The 17,392-nt window shown below is 42.4% G+C and overlaps 1 protein-coding gene and 1 long non-coding RNA gene across 3 annotated transcripts in view; one reads left to right on the top strand and one right to left on the bottom strand.

Annotated features, from left to right (window-relative positions):
• The window catches only part of VAX2 (ventral anterior homeobox 2), a 339,687-nt gene extending 326,194 nt beyond the window's left edge, over positions 1-13,493 (bottom strand). Inside the window, exon 1 of the mRNA XM_069205336.1 lies at positions 12,453-13,493. Within this exon, the coding sequence (XP_069061437.1) occupies positions 12,453-12,720 (268 nt within the window). The 5' untranslated portion in view covers positions 12,721-13,493. The remainder of the gene's footprint in view (positions 1-12,452) is intronic.
• The window catches only part of LOC138250446 (uncharacterized), a 50,448-nt gene continuing 46,337 nt past the window's right edge, over positions 13,282-17,392 (top strand). Inside the window, exon 1 of one of the 2 annotated variants that reach the window (XR_011194966.1) lies at positions 13,282-13,349. This is a non-coding gene — a long non-coding RNA (uncharacterized lncRNA). Of the gene's footprint in view, positions 13,350-13,873; positions 14,832-17,392 lie in introns of those variants that run through there. The other variant, XR_011194964.1, reaches the window with a different exon arrangement.

The following is a 17,392-nucleotide window of genomic DNA, read 5'->3' on the forward strand; positions in this document are numbered from 1 at the left end:
AGCCACGTAAGACATAAATATTTTACAACACAGACATAACAACGGTGTATTTTTAGAATACAAAGTTTACAAGAAAGGGTCTTTCTTCATGAAAGAAAGAGCTTGCTTGAGGTCGAGTTTGTTATATTTGTTACTGTTGAGTAATGATGTTGTTATGTATGGCTTTCCTGGACAGCATCTATCGTTTATTTTAGTTTCTAAACCTCATAACTCACTGCTAATGCATAGCAACAGTTGATAACAACACAGGTTAACCAACCACAACAGTGCTGTCATAAGGGCCTTCCATGCCAGGCTGGCAGGCCTCCCTGAGAGCCAGTCAGGGCAGCGCAGCTTCTCTGCTTTGAATGAAAGCAGAAAAGACAGCGGCAGGAAGGGGAAGGAAGGCAGAGAAGATGCTGGGCGTAGGTCATGGGTGGCAGGGAAGTTTTTTTTTATTTTTTAACCTTTAGGACAGGGTTAAATAACAAAAGTCATGTTATGTATGGCTCCCCTATTACTCCTTAGCCTCAGCATAGCAAGTGAAAGCAGAGGCAGATGATTTTGGGGGGCAATACATAACAGAAAATTACAGATGGGTAAAAAAGTGAATTACAGGGATGTTTTTCACCTTAGGGTTCTGAGTGACATCACAGACAACTCAAGCTTCGCTCTTGTTACAATTTGATGTTACTGAGAAACCCTCAGTGACAACCCCATAATTTACTGTTAACATTTATAAATCTGCATTTTATATATGGCTCTGATAACCATCCACTCTCGTTCACTGACATTTTATAAATGCTGTTATTTATTGTAATTATACCACAGCAGTGCAAAACAAAACGTCTTTTCCACTTCAATGACAAAATATTGGTCATTCTCTTTTCACAGCCATTGTGTTCATTTATTTCAGATGGATGGCTATAAGACCCATATACAACATAAAATGACATTTGTGTAGCTGTGAATGAATGCATCATTTTTCATCCTGGGGTTGTGGGTGACAACATAGGCAGCCCAAGTTCCACTACTGGTGTCTCTTTGACATCACCCTGAATTCTCCATCAGTGAAAAACACTCTTTTTTGACAGTGAGACATCTATGATTCTATGAGGTTTCCTGGTTCAGACAACTTGTAATAAAACAGACAGAGCACAACAACAAACAAGCATTTTCAATGCAACGGGCCCACATTTGCTCAACTTGGAGCTATTTGCGTTGTAAACTCCTAACCTAACTTTTCTTGCCACACAAATTAAAAGAAAAAAAACACAGTGCGATCGCGCTATGTAAAATGCAGCGCGATCGCGCTGAAATTGAAAATGAAAAAACGGAGCGCGATCATGCTATGTAAACCCCAGCGCGATCGCCCTGCCGTGAAAATTAACAGATAAAGTAGTCCAGAAACCAGGCTCAAAACATGGAGCCTCATGTGTTTCTAGTAGTTTACCGGTGCTCTGTAGGTGGGCTAAACACCGGAAAAGGCATGACGTATGCATGCCTTTCACAAATGAAAGCAAGCAGATTTTAAAGAGCAAGCCCAGGAACCAATGAAAGAGACTGATGTGACCTGGGCGTGGTTTGAAGCCCAAAGAGAGATTACTTTATGGACGGAGCCTTTGCACTCGCCCATAAAAATAGAAACGTTTTTATATTAGGACTGAGAGGATTAAACACTGGGCATAAGCACTGAGTTAAATAGTATAGTTTGCTATTTCTTACGATTATTGAGCATGGGGACGGGGCATGACTCACAGAAGCAAACCGTTGAGCAGCCTATGATTATATTTACTACTGAACATTAATACATAGCACATTGCTCTTGGTGGCTATGTATATACGTTTTTTATGCTGTTGTGCTGTTTTTTGTAATGTACAATTTATAAACTGGGATATTTAACCAGAATTTATGGGGTAAGATTAAACTTCAAAAGTAGGTCAAGTCAGTATGAGACTAGTTTTCTCTCAGTAAGGTGCCGGTAGTATGGAATTTGTGAGGCAATACACTGCAGTTTCTCGTTCGTTTAACTTTACTATGAAAATAATGATTTGACATTTGCACTGTACTAATAGTGTATGTGAATCAACATTTAGAATTACAGATGCTCCAATTAAATAAAATAATATTCCTGGATAACTATGCCCATTTTCTACCACCCTAAATATTGTAGGAAATAAAATGGAGAATATGAATGCCTGCAAAGCATTGCATACTCTGACACTCCCAGCATATATTAACTATGACAGTACATGTAAATTATTCTGCTGCATCAAATGTGCATGTGGAGGTAGGTGTGCAAGGGCAAGGGTACAACATTTGAGGATGAGTATATCTTAAATATCAGTTCATTAGTATTCGCCTTGAGGGGTAGGGAGACATGTGAGGGACCCGGCGCTTAGGAGGGACTTCTCTATCAAACCGCATTTGAGGCCATGGCTTGAGGAAGTGATGGAGCAGACCGTGTCCTCCCTTGGTAAATAAGTCATGAGTAGTTGCAGTGGTAATTGCTGCTTCACATGATTCTTACACTTTGCTATTTCTTAAAGAGCCCTGCCCAGTATATATGAAAGCAGTGCCATTATAAAGGAGAGCAGAAAAACAACTGGATGACGGAAAACAATAATGAAGTGATCAATGTAAAATACAAAAGCAGGCTGCCACGTACGACAGGATGTGCACCATAGTTTTTAAAAATGCTAATTTGCAAGGATACAGACAAGACTAGCCTTAAACGCTTTGAAATTGTTGAGACAGTACACTATTGTGCGGTTTGTTAGTTAATCCGTTTCGATTTTGAGAATTTCCCATCCCCACAGTAAATCATCGTGGCTGCAGCCTTAGAAATGGTGCGCAAAATGGTAGACAAAAGATAGGTTTTCAGAAAAATGAAATGTTGGGAGCATCATTGACAAGTGTGGAAGAAACATATTAACTGCTATCCATCCTCTACCAGCAGCCCAAAGTTAACAAAGTTTGATCTCAATCAGCCTGATTTACACTGAATGTCAGGTATCTGCTCTTATTGGCGATACTCCTAGATTTACAGCACATTTCTGACTTTCCTGGCATTCACCACCAATTTCAAGTATTTCTGCGAAAATTCATCTGTAATACTTTAAAAATATAATACCAAAGTGTAGTTGCACTTGCTAACTTTGCAGAAGAGCATTTGCATTTAACTAACTTTTGTATTTATTATTTTTAAACAGGAAAAGCATTTCCCCCTATCGATAGATGATAGAGATAGACAAGAAAAAGTGCTCCATAGATGGTAGAATAGCAGACTCTCATGAGAGAGTAGAAAAGCGAAGGAGCTCAAGAAAATGGATAGCATAGGTGCTGAAGAGAAAGCTGATTAACATATATGGATGAGACAGGGAAATGGGGGAATAAGGACAGCGCTCAAGAGAAGGTAGTACATCATAGGCATGTTAACATCTCCTAATTTGAGACAGTGGTTTCCGGTGCGAAGCACCAGCACTTACTTTTGAGGGGCGACACCTATTCTTCTGCTTCAAGTATTTCCTGGGAGGACAAGACACATAAGGGAAAGATGAAGGAAGAAGGAAGAGAAAATCGAGGAAGCATCACAAAATGAGAAAACAGAAATCTGCAAGACTGAGCTGGAGGGCAGGGAGTGGCTGCACATAGATTAAAGAGGCCTAGAAGGACTACAGGATTGCGCTGCCTCAGTATTCCTTCCTCACACATTTAATTGCAGCAGCCGCGTATTTCAGGGGAAAGCTTTGGGCACCTGCAACTTTTTATTTACAAATTATTCACCGCGTCCTAACGATGGTAGAACACCATGGACACTCAAGAGTAGGGCACTCATTAGGTGCTAGAATAGCAAGGGCATTCAAGACAGAATAGCATAGACAATAGATCAGGCCTTGAAAAATCTACTCTCCCACTTGCTTAAGTGAGTCAATTTTATTAAGGCGAGCTATTTTAGGGCTTATTGGTCCATTCTGACGAGATAGCTCGAGTAGACAAAGGACAAGTGTTCTGTTCATTCAGAAAGTGACTGCACAATAACAATGCCTTTAAATCTTATTGTCTTGTCACATTTGCTGTGCAAAAAGACAAAGATCAAATATCAGCTTATGACTTCTTACAAATTGCTGCTTATTTTGCCCTGGAGATTGGTGTGTACTTTTTTTCTATGACTTCAAAGTCAGAGTATTTTGTAATGTGAAGTGTCTGCTAATCGTGCTACACACATTTAAGTAGATTGTAAAGGAACTGTACAAATATTTCAAAATATTCAGCAGTTAGGAAAGCACATTTTTCTAATTTTGAAGTGTGAGTGGAACAAAGATTTTAGTAGGCTCAAAACAGTTCAAAACACTTTACTTGGTGATGTGCAAATGATAAATATTTGCTGCAACCTGATTTCCATACATTATCGTTAGAAAGCTATCTAGTTTTATCAGTAAAACTACACGTCTGTGGCCATTTCAACAGAAAATGTGCTGTCTGTAAATATCAGTGTGCTACCACATCAATCTTTAGTAATATATTTATTAAAAGTGAGAGTTTTTAAACATGAACAGAGAAACATTACTGCCCTGCCCTGATGGCAATGCTAATAGTGAGCTAAGAGGCAAGTCAGTCTTCATGTGTACCCTATATGTGGTTTAGATTCTTATTCTACTTGGAGCAAAAGTTTAGCCTTTTAAATCAAGCAAAAGAGTTTTTTGAACAGCCGACATGCCAAACGTACTTATTTGAAGGTGCTTTCATGTGTACCTTAGGCTCTCCTATATATAAAAAAATCCAATGCAGATTCTAAGAGCTTATCCAACTGTCGCCCCATCTCACTTCTCCCACTACTGGGAAAAGTTCTGGAAAGGCTAGTTAACAAGCAGCTTATGGCATTTTTGGAGGACTTCAAAATTCTTTATTCCTCCCAGAGCACCTAGCTTGCATTTGTGGCAGTTAAAGCCACCATACACCTATGTTTAGATTCTGGCTCTCCTACCAAGCTCGTGCTGTTGGGTTTGGCAGCAAGCAGTTTCTCACAAAATACTACTGTGCAGGCTATGTGAGACTGGCATCTGTGGTAATGCCATATTGTGTCTTGGCGACTTCCTAGACAGCCAGACACAGACGATTATGCTGGGCTTGTTTAAGTCCCGTACCATCCCCATCAACAAAGGGGTGTCTCAGGGCTCAACCCTAAGCCCGACATTATTTAACATTTATGTTGCCCTCCACCCAGATTGTTAAATCCTGTGGCTTTGATGTATGATAGGCGGAGGACACCCAGCTTATCATCTCATTTGGACAGGACATGGAGTTCGTAAACACTGCTTCATTGATTGTATGAGAAGGATTGCTGCCTCGAACAGCGATAAAACTGAGATATTTCTGTCCGGCAAAGCCCAGCACCTTTGGCCATCTGACTGGTGACCCTCTGAACTCAGCGCTGCTCCTTCTCCCAGGCAAGCTGTGAAAAATCTGGGCCATCTCTATAAAAGACCATATCTCTGCAAACTGTGGAGCTTGCTTTGCAACCATGTGGCTACTGAGGAAAGTTGTTCCTTGGTTACCATTCTCTGCATGGAACACTTTAGTGCAGGTACTAGTCATAAGACACCATAGCTCACCTCGACTATGTAATGCAGTGCTTATGGCCACAAATGACACCTTACTGTCCCAACTTCAGGTGGTGCAAAACACTGCTGCATGCCTGGTTTGTAATCTTCCAGCAGGTTCTCCATCGGCTCCTATTCTGGACACCCTACATTGGCTTCTGGTCAGTAAACACACTGATCTCTTGTCGTACCCACCAGTCTTTGATGGGCAGAGCCCCCACTTACTTAAAAGATAAATTGTGTCAGTACTGTCCTGCCAGAACTCTTAGATCTAGCGATAAAGCACTACTGATCATTCCCTACATTCGCCCTTCCAAATTTGGTGGTTTAAAAAAACTTTTGAAACTTTTGAAGATTTAGTTGTGTTAGTGGTTGCGGTTTTCCTGTGTTAACTAAGCACTAAGACATACCTACAGCTATGAGTCGTTGCGCAATATTAAGTGAAAATAGTATGACATAAGTAATAAAGAAGAAAAATGTCATTCTGTGAAATAAAATATTTACCTAGGATCACACTATTTGAAACCAGTTTATGGGTAAAGCACATTGCAGATAGGTTGAATAGAATATTCAAGTCACTAGACCAGTAAGTATGGTGGCATGTTTATGATTTTTCGAGGCCTGCAGAAGGTAGAACAGAACAGGCATTCATCAGAAAGAACAATAACACATTCAGTCCATAAGCAGGATATCTTAAGTACTTACTAAAAGGTGGCATAGCATAAAGAGATAACATATAGGAGGATATTATCGGAGCTCATGAGGTGGCAATGAAGCCTACACACTCAAGAGGGGTAGAAAGGCAAACAACAAATAAATTGTAGAGCATCATAGGCACTCAAGTTATATTCCTATAGCACAGACACGCAACAGTTAGCAGAACGCCGTAAGCAACTGGAGGATGGTAGATTAGCCGTTAGCCTGGAAAGGTTAGAATAGTACATAATATTCAAGAGATGACAGAATATCATAGGCACTCATGAGGAGGAGAGGAAAAGCCGGCAAACGCTGCATTAAATCCCTACGATCTGACTACACATTTTTATTTAACTGGTCTAGTTACTGTGAAATTTATGCCACTTTAGACTGACATCTGCTAAATGTGAAAGGGGTGTCTCTTAGCCAGTTGTTGTGATCAATCAATTAATGTACTCTAAATCTGACATAGGTTATGTGGGATATAAACAGGCCGAATGGTCAAGATATCATTTTAAGACAGTATTATTATTCAGATTTTGTTACTGCTTGTTGCATTATTATTGTTGTTGCTTTTGTTTTATTGTTTATATTATTAGCAGTAGAATTAAAGTATAATATATAAAAAGGACATTGAAACTATATTTGAACATATTGTGATGGCTCCCTAGCTGGAGACGTTACATGGATATTCTTAGGATGATTCTACGATTGTTAGAGGGTATGAAGAGCAACAAACTGTATTCTGCTCTTGTACTTCTAGCATAAATAGAATGGTCCAGTTATTTCAGTGTAATGCTCTATACTGGTGTTATCCTGCATTAAAGAGTTCCAAATGTTTGGTGATAAGAGGTATGTAGTTCAAGCATATACTATAATAAATGGGTGTGTGCAATCCCTGCATGAACTACAGTCACCAATTTATTTTTAATTGAATTGTGATGCACCAAGTCACCAATTTTAAAGAAAAGACGTCAGAACTCAACTATTTATAAGATTATTACAGTCGAATTTTGACATCACTATGCCTTCTGCCAGAGCCAATAGCGGAGGTGAAAGGCAATCATGTCACAGAACATAAATAACTAAAGCAGCTGCTTAAAGTAAGAAATGAAACATTACTTTTCTTTCTTCTGCTCTATTTTAATAGCTTACAATAACAAGCAGAGAGTATATGTACATATTTTGGACTCAGACAGAGAAAAGCTAGAATCTTTTTCATGTTTCAACACCTTTTGTGCTACTGCGTTTTTTTTTTTTTTTTAACTGGTATCAAACTGTTTCTAATCTGTTTGCAACGAAAATCTAACAGGATTTAGATGTGTTTAATTTTTGCACTAGCGGTTTTATTTTTATTCTTCATGTTTGCAAACATGCTTTCTCTTTCATATGAAAGAGCTACACATCAAGGTTGTAAATGGTTTGTGGAAAAGGTAATGGTGTGACCATGTATTATGTGGGATAAAGTACCCCCTGGCGTACCTGTTAAGGATATTGCATGTTATCGGTGTTCCATACCTTATAAAGGAACTAGGCCTTTGGAGCTTCTCCTCTACATTGTTACAGAACTCCTCTGTGGCTTGCAAAATCCTTAAAACGTACGTCAGGGGGTATATTATCCCTAATTTATTTTAGGCAGCACATCATGCAGTCCTGATAGAGTGAGGAAGATATGATTCATAGCCATATCTTTCCTTTTCAGTGTAGCCATTTTAGTGCTGTAAGCTTTGCCCATGCCATAAGTAACCAACACCAAATTACAGTGTTTCAGCCGACTGTAGTTTTCCTACTGAGACGTGTAGACCCACGCCTATACATATATAAAGCATACTAACATTCTCAGCCTGCAATATGCTGTTGGCTAATTATTCAGGACTAATAGTATGTGAACCTCGTGCCAACGCAGGCTTGCACCTATGCCAACTGGCCCTGCCTTCGTCACAGACATGATCTGTGATACTGCCACAACAGGTGATGCAGAAATCAAGGGAACGTCTTATATCTTTATATCTTCTGAGTGTTCAAGGTGAGAACAAGGGACTTAGGAGCGTACGTAAATTGAAATTCAATGTTTTATTAAGAGTGAGAAAGGTTTTCATGAGAGCTAATCCCATTCGAGTCAGCGGGAGGCATGTTTTTATTTTTCGAGGGTTTGGGCGCGAGAAAGAAAGGTGGCATTCCAAATGGTGGTGAGTAGTGAGCTCAGATTCAGTGAGTCGTGACCGTAAACGAAGCTGTTTCAAGGAGCGCGGTGGTTAGGGCAAATCGTTTTGTCATTCAAAACCTAGGAGCGCAAACTGGTACGTGGCGCGCGTTGTAAAAAAAAAACAGTAAAATAAAATATATGGAAATATATCAACTAGGCTGCGTTACGAGGAGAACGCTGTCGCTGGGATGCAGCGTCTGGGCCTAGAGCGCCTGCACGTCAATCACGATGTCGCGCAGACGGCCTGACCTCGGCGTGACCTTATTTATCTCTCCAGGTTTTGGATGCTTTTAAAAACGTCTGCGCAGAAAACAAACAGCCATGGGTGCGGGGGACTGCGGATTGGCTGCTCAGTTCGCCATCCAACAGCCCGCACCGCAAGGAGATCTGGAAAATATGTATTACGGCCGGATGCCGTCCGCCCATGCGCCGCCATTATTGTAAATTGGAAGAGGAAGCGGAGAGCGGAGTGCTGAGGGCCGTAGAGGCTCCTGGGGCCTGTGGGGTAAATAGTGCAACGGAACATAATACCAAGAACGATACCATCTCTAATACTAACGGTCTTCGTGATAATGATAACATGTGATGAGGCGCAATTTGAAAACGCTACATCAATAAGCGGGGAAAGAAATAAGAAGTGAAGAAATCATGTTAAAATATGAATCAAAATAAGCAATATATAAAATTATGGTTAAAAACTAAATTTATATAATACTTAACAGCATTGAACCGCAATGAGCAAAATAATAATCTGTGGAATTTGTGTTGGTCGCTGTCCTCGGTGAGCGGCATCGATACTATCACATGAAAAGTCCAGCACCTTTACGGCAATCCTATCAGATTTTTGAAACATCCATTACGGTTTTTTAAGGCATATATATTTGCTGGACTCTGAAGTGCCAGTGAGGCGACGAGGGGGAGTTTTATAAGAAATAATAAACAAAAACCACCAAATAGTTTCTTCCGACACCAATTAAATGTCCCTTAACCACCATGAGAATATAAAATTAAAAGAAAAATACGCAACAGCTCTGGCATTGAAACGTTTTATGAAATGTAAAGAAAGCCACTTCTACAATAAACGTTTTATGAAATTCAAAGAAAGCTCCTTCTACAATAAACTCCGGGGTTTGCGGTCTATCTCCCTTGAAAATCATATTTCAAAGAAGTGATGTAAAAGTCGGTATACAGGCCCAACAACGGCACACATCTTTCAAATGCCCCTTTCTTTTTCATTTACAATTACAATCTATCTTTCAAATGCCCTTCGTTTTCATTTACAATGTATATGTTGAAGAGTGTGGGCAATCTACAAGTCTTCAGCGCTGTTCTGCTGTTTGGACGTAAAAGGTCACTGCACACGATTGATTTTAAAATGTGAGCCCCGACGCATCACACGTTTCTGTTTCTATTTTATTTGCTGGAGATTAGGCAGGGAGAGTGCGGCCGAGTAGCTTCAGTTAAAAGAAAAGATGATTTTACTAATGCAGGTAAGGGTGTGCTGTCACTTTTGCTATTTTTACAGCTGAATGCTATGTCCGTCCATCTATCTTATATAGATTTTTGCTGTTAGTTATTGTTGTAAAAGGTGCGTGTGTTGTTTTGTCGACTGTAAGCGAGGTGCGCCGTGAACATACTGGACGGTGATATTCCATTGTAAAGAGAAGACTGCCCTAAAGACAAACTGAAATGATCTCTATGAAATAAATGCAACTTTCCATCCAGTCATATATTTGCTTTGCACGTCAGACAGGGAAGGCTGTGCGTGCGGCTCGAGGCTGCTGCGTACTTGCCACCTGTCCGAAAGCGTCCAGTCGTCCATTTCTGATGGATCGACCGATCTATCCGAAATGGAAGTGGTGGATGGATGGACCGACAAAACATCCAGGGAAGGATGGAAGTTGGCTGGTCGGATGAGTAAATGTGTGTATTGATGGACCTACTGATTACACCCACGCACGTGTGCATGTGCTTTGTATGTGCCTGTAGTGTTCCTCTGGTGTTCATGTAAACAGGAAAATAAATGTGTATCTAAATAGAATACAAATATGTGTGTAGGGTTATATAACACATGTACTTACGTATTTACTGATTACTTTAAAATTATAATACATTATGGGGCCAAAGCAAGTGACAGAGCGAAGATATAAAAACAAGTACAAAGATTCAAGGAGTCCATAAATACCCCCTACCCGGACATAAATTAAGTAGTCAAAAAAACATTTAAGACCGCAGGTAGTTCCACATTTTAGTTCTAATATAGCGATGTGCGGTGTTTATTTACGTGAGTATGGTGTAATGGTAGGTAGAAATGTTGTTAAAATACACTTGAATAAAAATTCTCCATTTTTGCAAACGTTATCCAACGAGAACGAACTGCGGCGGCTGCCTTCTACATTTGGGCACTTTGCGTCTAGCAGATCCCGAAAGGAAACACAAACGGGGGCACAGAAAAAGCTATCTTCCTTGAATGGTTTCTACCGTTGTTTGATGCACTAAACACTACAAACACAAACCGTGTGCACTAGGCATGTCCGACTCATATATATATATATATATATATATATATATATATATATATATATATATATATATATATATATATATTTATATTTATACATATATATATATATATATATAGAGAGAGAGAGAGAGAGAGAGAGAAAGAGAGAGATCTAAAAAGAATAATAGAATGACAGTTGATAAGCAGTCAGCTGAGGGGAGGGCAGAGAAACGCATGGGCAGGTCAATAGGTGCACAGATGCATGATAGCTACATGCTAGCATATATACATGACATCAACACTGGGTGTGCATTTCCGTGACACCAGCTTCACGTGAGCCTGGAGGTTGGGATGGCTTTGTTCCATGTCCGAGATCGCAGGGGGATAACGGAGTCTCATCCCAGGGCCGTACACAGGACCCGGCAGGGGTCAAGCCTGCGCTACGCAGGGGACCCGGCCGCGGGCTCAGCCCCCCTCCCCGGAAGGAGGTGGGAGCCGTAGGCGGTGATGATGCTCAATGACGAGCTATTCATGCGCCGAGCCCCTGATTCTCGCTGTCATCGGGCCATGCCCACTGTCACCACCCTGTTATTGTTATGGTGATGACTGGTGTTAATATCATTTCAATAAAGATTCTGTAGCGCACAAAGAGCGGCTGTCAAGAGAAAAAAACATAATGGGAATTAAACGGGCAGGCGGCGCCTGCGCACAGAAGGTGTGGGTGGTTGCGCGGGGAATTCCTTGGAAAACCCCATCACAGGGACCCCGTAGGATCCACGAGAGAGTGGGAGGCTTGGGGCGTTTCTCCTGAGCAGCAGCTCCTGTCTTCTAGTGGCACTGGGTGGTGGAGGCGCAACGCCGGTTCATATAACTCACAGAAGAGGCGGCACAGAGGGTGCTCGCCACACAGATCTCTATGCACAGCGGTGTTCAGGGGACACATCTGGCCATGCCAGTACTCGGGTGTAGGGGCAACAGCTCTTTGAACGGTTATTCTGGAGTGTGGTTCTTGGAGTGCTGACGCAGAGCGGGCCGTCTATTTATAGGGCATACAAATCTGCCTGTGAGTGGGACGGGGGCACCGGACCCTAGGGGGGAGCAGCATATAACAGCATATTTTCTGACCTGGAACGGGGCTGCTCAGCCCTGCTAACATAACACAGAATCGTAGCGGCTCCTCTGCTGCCTGCGCGGAGGCAGCACCCGGAATCCCCATGGGCAGCACCAACCAGCCAGGCTGCTACATGTTCCATCTCCCACACTCCGGCATGAAAGTGCTGGGTGGCTGCTCGGCAGTGTGCGGGGTGGTGCAGACCTGAGCTTCTGCTGCTGACCCACGGGTGTAGGGAGAGAGCTGTCAGGACCCGTGCGAGCTTCCAGGATGCAGGGGTTCCCTGGGGGAGTTTCCTAGAGGAGGATATCTCTTCTCCTGAGGTAGGATGCGATAGCACACGTGCATCTTACCTCTTACCAGGATTCTGCGGCAGTAGTCGGAATCCCCCCCAGCTGGGCTCTCCTCCATGTCCGGGTGTTGCCCTCCTACTCCTCCTCCCTCCTTGGAGCTTCCGGGCAGCTCCTTCAGCCCGTGGTGACCACGCAAAGCGCACTCCAGTTCAGCCCTGGTAGTGGTGGTGGGGGGCACTTGCTCTGAGCACGGTCCCCCGACCCTAGATCCACACAGCGGACTCCTGCCCTCTTCGGACACTCCATCGCTCATATTCTGGTCAAACATTTGTAGTGATCCCCGGGGAAGCCCCGATGAGAATTGCAGTGTCCCGTTTTCCTCAGGGGGCGTCAGTCCCCAGAGCTGCCCCACAGAACGGCACCCCTGCAGATCTCTCCATGTCGAGACAGGACGCTGCTGGTGGTCGTAGTCCACCGACACGGGGTCCTTCCGTGCACCAGAACGAAGTGCCAGGCAGGCAGGCACCTGTCCTCCCTGTTCGCTCACATCTTCTCAGCTTCCTCTACTCTCCAAACTTAGGGCAGCCGCCCGTGGAGGTGGCTTCCGATCTTCAAAGAGTCCAACCTCTGCTCGCACTCCTCCCTGCCGCCCTCCAAACTTGGGCAGCCACGGGTGGGCCGCGGGGAGCAGCTCCTCCCCAGCTCAGGAGCGCCAGGCGGTGCCCAGGAGCTCTCCAGATCGGAATGCCCGGGTACAGATCAATAGTACTTGGAGTATCTGGAACGGTGGCAGGGGCGGAGGGGTATAGTAAGAGGGCGGAGGCTGTAGTGTGAGATTAGCACCACCTACCCTCCTTATTTGTAGCGGCTCCTTCCTCCAGCGAAGGGGCAGGAAGGTTACCTCAGGACCTCACTGCACATGAATTGATCCTGTGCTGGGAAAAAAACGCGCGAGAGGTGGGTAGGAGCATTTGAAACTGACCACGTAATTTCCTGCTCCCTCTACTCCCACTGATTGGCAAATAAAGTGTGCATTTAATGGCACGAGCAAGGGTGGAGGTGAAACTAAGGTGGAGGGAGGGGGGGAGGGCATTACCGACCGAAAATGCTTGGGGTTTGAAGGTGGTCTTTTCCAACCCCACCCTCCCAAAATATCTAACAGAGAACGACTGAAGCTGCAAATGACACAGGAGAAAGGTGACAATGAGAGACTGTGTGTGGCACAGGGCAGTAATGAGGGGGGAGAGGGCCGAGAAAAGCTCCAGGCGCTGGCAGTATTTTTGCAGCAGGAGTCTAGGAGTCTTTTAAAATCGGGTTCAGCTTGTTCCCTGGATTATCAAGAGAAGGCCGGGAGTGTATTACCCAGCGTATTCATGGAGACCTCCGAGAGAGGTGCTGTTTAAATATATATTTATTCATTCACTGAAAAAGATATGCTTCTATACTATGTTTTTGCACTTATTTTCCTTTCTTCCTCTTAGGTAGAGCAACCTACACTATTTGAATTAAAAAAGCAATACAAGGCCGGACGCCGAAGTCTGCCTGCGAAGTAAGACAAAGGCACTGTGACCACTTTACTAGCTGCCGAATAGTCTCCAAGAAGGGAAAAGAAGCGTGTTTTTCCACCCGTACTACAAGATGAAAAAGTAACCCACCAATAACAGTGAATAAGGTTTACTACAGAAAAAAGTATTGGTTAGTGTCGTTGAAACCCCGATTCGAGTTAAGGAAATGGTGCTTTTTCAGAAGTATGGTGGCCATTTTCCATGCACTGCGATAGACGGAGGCTTGGGGTGCCTGAAAGTGACTCTCACTTTTGGGGGTTTCCTCATCTTTACTGCCTCCAGCTAGCTCAGCTCCACAGAATGGCAGTTGGCATGTACGACTCTTCACAGGCTGGGGCACTGCGCTTCAGGTTTAAAGCTAGCAGCCGAATACCCAGGTTAACGTGAATGCGGACCTCCCTGCTAGATTCCCATGCGCGCACTTCCAGGCTGCTCTGCCATGTACTGATTGTGATTTACCAACACTCTTAATGTTATTTACAACTCACCTGAAGGGAATCAGCACCGAATATACCTCGCAGAGGTCACTCTTTGGGTCGCTAAACTCTATGCAGCAGACCCCGGTTCATCAGGAATCCTCTCGCTGAGTTTGGAAGTTGTTCATTTGTTAAGGAGTTGCATTGTTCAGTCAGATATACTTTTGACATTAACAATGCCTTCCACGAATGGCCTCGCTTTTATTATACTGATTGTTTTATGGACGAGGACTATTTGCTCTCCTTATCGTTAGCACTACTGTAACCACAATTACAGCCCACACTGCAGAAGCTACCATTTACTTCTGTGAACTTTGCCGCTGCCTTTAAAGCAGTCCGAACCTCGGGCAACTTTGGAATTCAGACGTCTTCTGCGGTGAACTGTGCGAAGCCAGGCGGTAGGTGAGAAGGCGAGGTACTGGCGTTACGCGTGGGATAACTTATGCTATGCTGAGCTTTAAACTGTAATGCCACCTTATCTCACGGTGCAGAGTATACTAGGTGTGCCGTTTTAAGCTTTCTGCATGCTCCACCGTGTTGTGGGTTATACGTGTCCCTTGTTTTATTTTACAACTTCCCACGTTTCATTGGTCACAGCGTTTCAGCCGCACATGTTTGTATGATGGAGTGGTTTTGCAACAATACAACAGTTATGTGACGTTATGGTAAAATGTGTGTATATATATATAATGCTATGTTACTGACATTTATGTTATTTTCTATTGTTCTGTTTTCTTGCATTTTTTTCAATTTTTGATTGACATCATATGACGTATGTTTTTATCCTGTGTTATCGCACATTTATGGCATATGTATGTAATGTCATGCCACGCTGCAGCACGTTTAAATCATACGGCGCAAATGTGTCATGTTTTCCTTCCTATCACTTAATACGTTTGCCTCATGTTACCTTACGACGTATTTCATGTTAGTATGTCAAACTTTCGGGGCGTATTACTCCACACGTAAAATAATTATGTCCTATGTTATGCTATATATCTTTTATCACATGTTTTTATTGTATGGTATTGTATCGTATTTTTAAGTCGTTTCCTGCAACTTCTACAATATAACACGTTCTTAATATTTGCGATGCAATACCACGCTCTCCTTTTAAATAATATAGGCTCGCGGGCCTTGCTTTGTTATGCCAAGCCATGCTGCGCCTGTCACTCAATCTTTCAACTCTATAATATTTTTGTGCCGCTGTACATCATGCGGTGTAAGTATAGGGCATAGCGTGACATTCTATGCCACGGTGTACTGTAACATATCTGTATCATTGTATACCATGGTGTTTTTAAATATAGCAGTCATTCTATTTCATGGTACATTTTATATATTGTTATATTATATGGTTACAATGCACTTATACATTTGTTATTCTGTGTCATGTTGCATATATGATATTTGGGTCACAGTACAAATTATATATGTATATATATATATATATACATATATATATATACACATACATATATATTTGTAGGTCATGCTACGTTCATATGATATATTATGTAGGTACCACCAGATAGAATAACAATCCACACCAAGATATCATTCAATGTTATTATACATATAGTTACATATTTGTGACGTGTGGTGTCATATGTTTGTGTTATTCAATGTATGGTTGGTGTGTGTGTGTGTGCCGTGTTTCCTGTAGGAATTGCTCTCTAATTGATGATGTAGTCAAATATATTCCTCCCGCCCCCCAGCCTCAGTCAGTCCTCCCTAACCCTTGTTTCAACCCCTTAACACTCTAATATTACTCCCTCACTTCCTTTGCCTATGTACCCCAAGTATTTGTGTGGAATGTCAAAATGTAAGCGTTCTGATACCTCATGTTCTAATGCTACGTGCTGTACTACCTCACTGACTTGGTGCACTCTGTGATGTTACTCTTCTGGTGACATTTTAATCATGCAATATTTCGTTTAGTTCTCTATGCGGTGCACATGAGGTGTGTTTATGCCGTGGTACAGTTTATGTAGCATGCACTTTTATTCGTATGATTCTGTTGTGTTATTCACATATGGATGCTATGCTCTTTATATTGTATAATTGTGCCACAGTGTCCAGTTTATGGTATTTAAGGGTCCTGTTTAGATTATGCTTTGCTATAATACACTTTAGATTGTATGGTGTCACAGAGCAGTCTGGTGTTTAATATTTGAGTACCCAGTTAGGATTATGCTTTGTTGTAGTACGGTTCAGGTTCAGGCCAGTGCAGTATACTATAAACGGTTCAGATGCTGATGCATAATGCTGCAGTGCAGATTTCGTCGCCTCATAGTGCAGTTCAGGTTAGTCTACTTCGGTGCAGCTGAGCTATACTGCTTAAAGGCGTGTTTTGCTTTTGTTTGTTCATGCTACCCGACTTAGTCATTTCGGGGGAGCAATTAGTTTAATTTGAAGTTAATACTTAAAGATATCTTATTCAGGAGAAAACACGTACAGCCACGCTAATGTGGAGCAGTACACCTTTTGAGATCATATCACCTCTGCAAATGTAGGCAGAGCATGGGTCCCAAACTTTTGACTTCTGTGGACCCCCACTTTATCATTACTGGAACCAGGGGACCCCCAACTGAGTCATTACTAAAAGACAGAGACCCAGGCCTAAACATGTCAATGATTTGCACCACAAACCAATACCCCAAAAATACAGAAACAAGTATTCCATCAAACCACGCGCACAAATGATAAATATTTTATTTAATTTGCAAACAAATAAAATAAAAAATAATTTATTAATATACACTTTATTAATCTATTAATATTAGTTACTTTTCTAAGCAGTCACAGACCCGGCTGAGGAGGCTTCGCAGACCTCCAGGGTTCCCCGTACCATAGGTTGGGAACCACTGGCCTAGAGTTTTGTTGCCAGCGGTGTAAAATGTGCACTTACACTTCTTCCACATATTAGCAGGAGCGCATAAACTCATGCACACGCTGC

This window comes from Pleurodeles waltl, chromosome 1_2 (assembly GCF_031143425.1).
Source record: "Pleurodeles waltl isolate 20211129_DDA chromosome 1_2, aPleWal1.hap1.20221129, whole genome shotgun sequence".
Classification (NCBI taxonomy): domain Eukaryota; kingdom Metazoa; phylum Chordata; class Amphibia; order Caudata; family Salamandridae; genus Pleurodeles; species Pleurodeles waltl.